The 1,974-nt window shown below is 50.2% G+C and overlaps 1 protein-coding gene across 1 annotated transcript in view; it reads right to left on the minus strand.

Annotated features, from left to right (window-relative positions):
* Positions 1-835: 835 nt before the first annotated feature.
* The window catches only part of LOC139026212 (uncharacterized), a 19,085-nt gene continuing 17,946 nt past the window's right edge, over positions 836-1,974 (minus strand). Inside the window, exon 3 of the mRNA XM_070441503.1 lies at positions 836-1,126. Coding sequence (XP_070297604.1) covers positions 836-1,126 — 291 coding nt within the window. The remainder of the gene's footprint in view (positions 1,127-1,974) is intronic.

Raw genomic sequence — 1,974 nt, forward strand, 5'->3', positions numbered from 1 at the left:
AGATGACGGAGCTGGGAGGTAGGAACAGGGGTAGGAACAGTGAGGGGAATTGAGGACTGGACGAGGCAGGTCAGTAAAGAGGTGAATGGGGTACGAGTAGAGGAGGTAGGACAGGAGTGACAGGGGTAGACAGGAGGTAGGGACAGTGAGTGGTGGACAGGGGTAGGGACATAGGTAGGGCATGGGTGCAGGGAGGTAAGGAAGAAGACGAGTAACATAGGTAAGAGGGGTAGGGACATGGGTAGACAGGGATAGGGACAGTAGGGTAGGAAGAGTGACATGGGGACGTGGTGCCGGTAGGTAGGGACAGTGGGGGGGAAAGGAAGTTGTTAGACTGGGGTAGGGACAGTGGGATGGAGTGGGTAGGAATGGGCGGACTATTCGGGACCTGAGGTGGGCGGTGGGTGGAGTGGGGTAGGAGGGTGGGATCCAGATCTGCATGCACTCCAGAACACAGTATGCAGTCCTCCGAACTGACTCCCCTGTAGTTGGTAGAACTCTGACTCCCCTGTAGTTCTAGAACTCGACTCCCCTGATAGTTGTAGAACCTTCTGACTCCCCTGTAGATTTAGAACTCTGTCCGAACTAAGAATCGACCCTGTAGTTGTAGAACTCTGACTTCCGCTGTAGTTTGTAGAACTCTGACTCCCCAATCTAATTGCTCTGTAGTAGAACCTGACTCCCCCTTAGTGTGATTGCTTCTGTACCTTTAGAACTCTGGACTCCCCTGTAGTTGGTAGAACTCCTGACTCCCCTGTAATCTTGGTAAGAACTACTGACTCCCTGGTAGTTACGATACTCTGCCTCCCCTGTAGTTGTAGAACTCTGACTCCCCTTAGTTGTAGAACTTGACTCCCCTGTAGTTTAAACTCGACTCCCCCTGGTTGTTGGTTAGACCTCGGACTCCCCTGTAGTTGTAGAATCTCTGACTCCCTGTAGTTGTAGAACTCTGCTCCCTGTAGTTGTAGAACTTCTGACTCCCCTGTAGTTGTAGAACTCTGACCTCCCCTGTAGTTGTAGAACTCTGACTCCCCTTGTTGTAGATATCAGTTGTTAGAACTCTGAAACTCCCCTGTAGTCTGCTATTGATCCCCGATCTAGACTCTCCCCTGTAGTTGTAGAAACTCTGAATTACAGTTCCAGTTCCAGTTATAAGTTCTAAACTGTGGACTTGACCTGTAGCTCCGGAACCTTGATGTGTTTCCATATGGAGGTGACTGACCTGTAGCTCCATGACCTTTGATGCATTTTCATGTGGCTGTGACTGACCTGCGTAGCTCCAGTACCTTGATGTGTTTCATGTGGGGGTGAACTGACCTGTAGCTCCATGGCCCTTTGAGTTGTGCTATTGATGTGTGGTGGTGACTGACCTGTAGCTCCAGGACCTTGATGTGTTTCATATGTGGTGGTAACTGACCTGTGGCTCCATGACTTGATGTGTTTGAATGTGGCGGTAACTGAAACCTGTTTAGCTCCAGGACCTTGATGTGTTTCATTGGCTGCGTGACTGGACCTGTAGCTCCAGGGACCTTGATGGTTTTCATTGCTGTGACTGACCTGTAGCTTCCAGGACCTTGATGTGTTCTTCAGTGTGCTGTGACTGACCTGTAGCCTCCAGTACTTGATGTGTTTCATGTGGTGTGCTAGTACTCGTACCTGGTTCTGTGTGTAATGCCTGCCCAGGACCTGATGTGTTTCATGTGGCGGTGACTGACCTGTAGCTCCAGGACCTTGATGTGTTTATGTGGTGGTGACTTGACCTGTAGCTCCAGGACGCTTGATGTGTTTCATGTGTGGTAACTGACCTTAAGCTTCCCAGGACCTTGAATGTGTTTCATGTGGCGGTGCTGAGACCTGTAGCTCCAGGAACCTTGATGTGTTTAATGTGGTGGTGATGACCTGCTAGCTCCAGGACCTTGATGTGTTTCATGTGTGTGGTAACTGACCTGTAGCTTCAGGACCTTGATGTGTTTC

Source organism: Salvelinus sp. IW2-2015, unplaced genomic scaffold (genome assembly GCF_002910315.2).
Source record: "Salvelinus sp. IW2-2015 unplaced genomic scaffold, ASM291031v2 Un_scaffold4130, whole genome shotgun sequence".
Lineage (NCBI taxonomy): Eukaryota > Metazoa > Chordata > Actinopteri > Salmoniformes > Salmonidae > Salvelinus > Salvelinus sp. IW2-2015.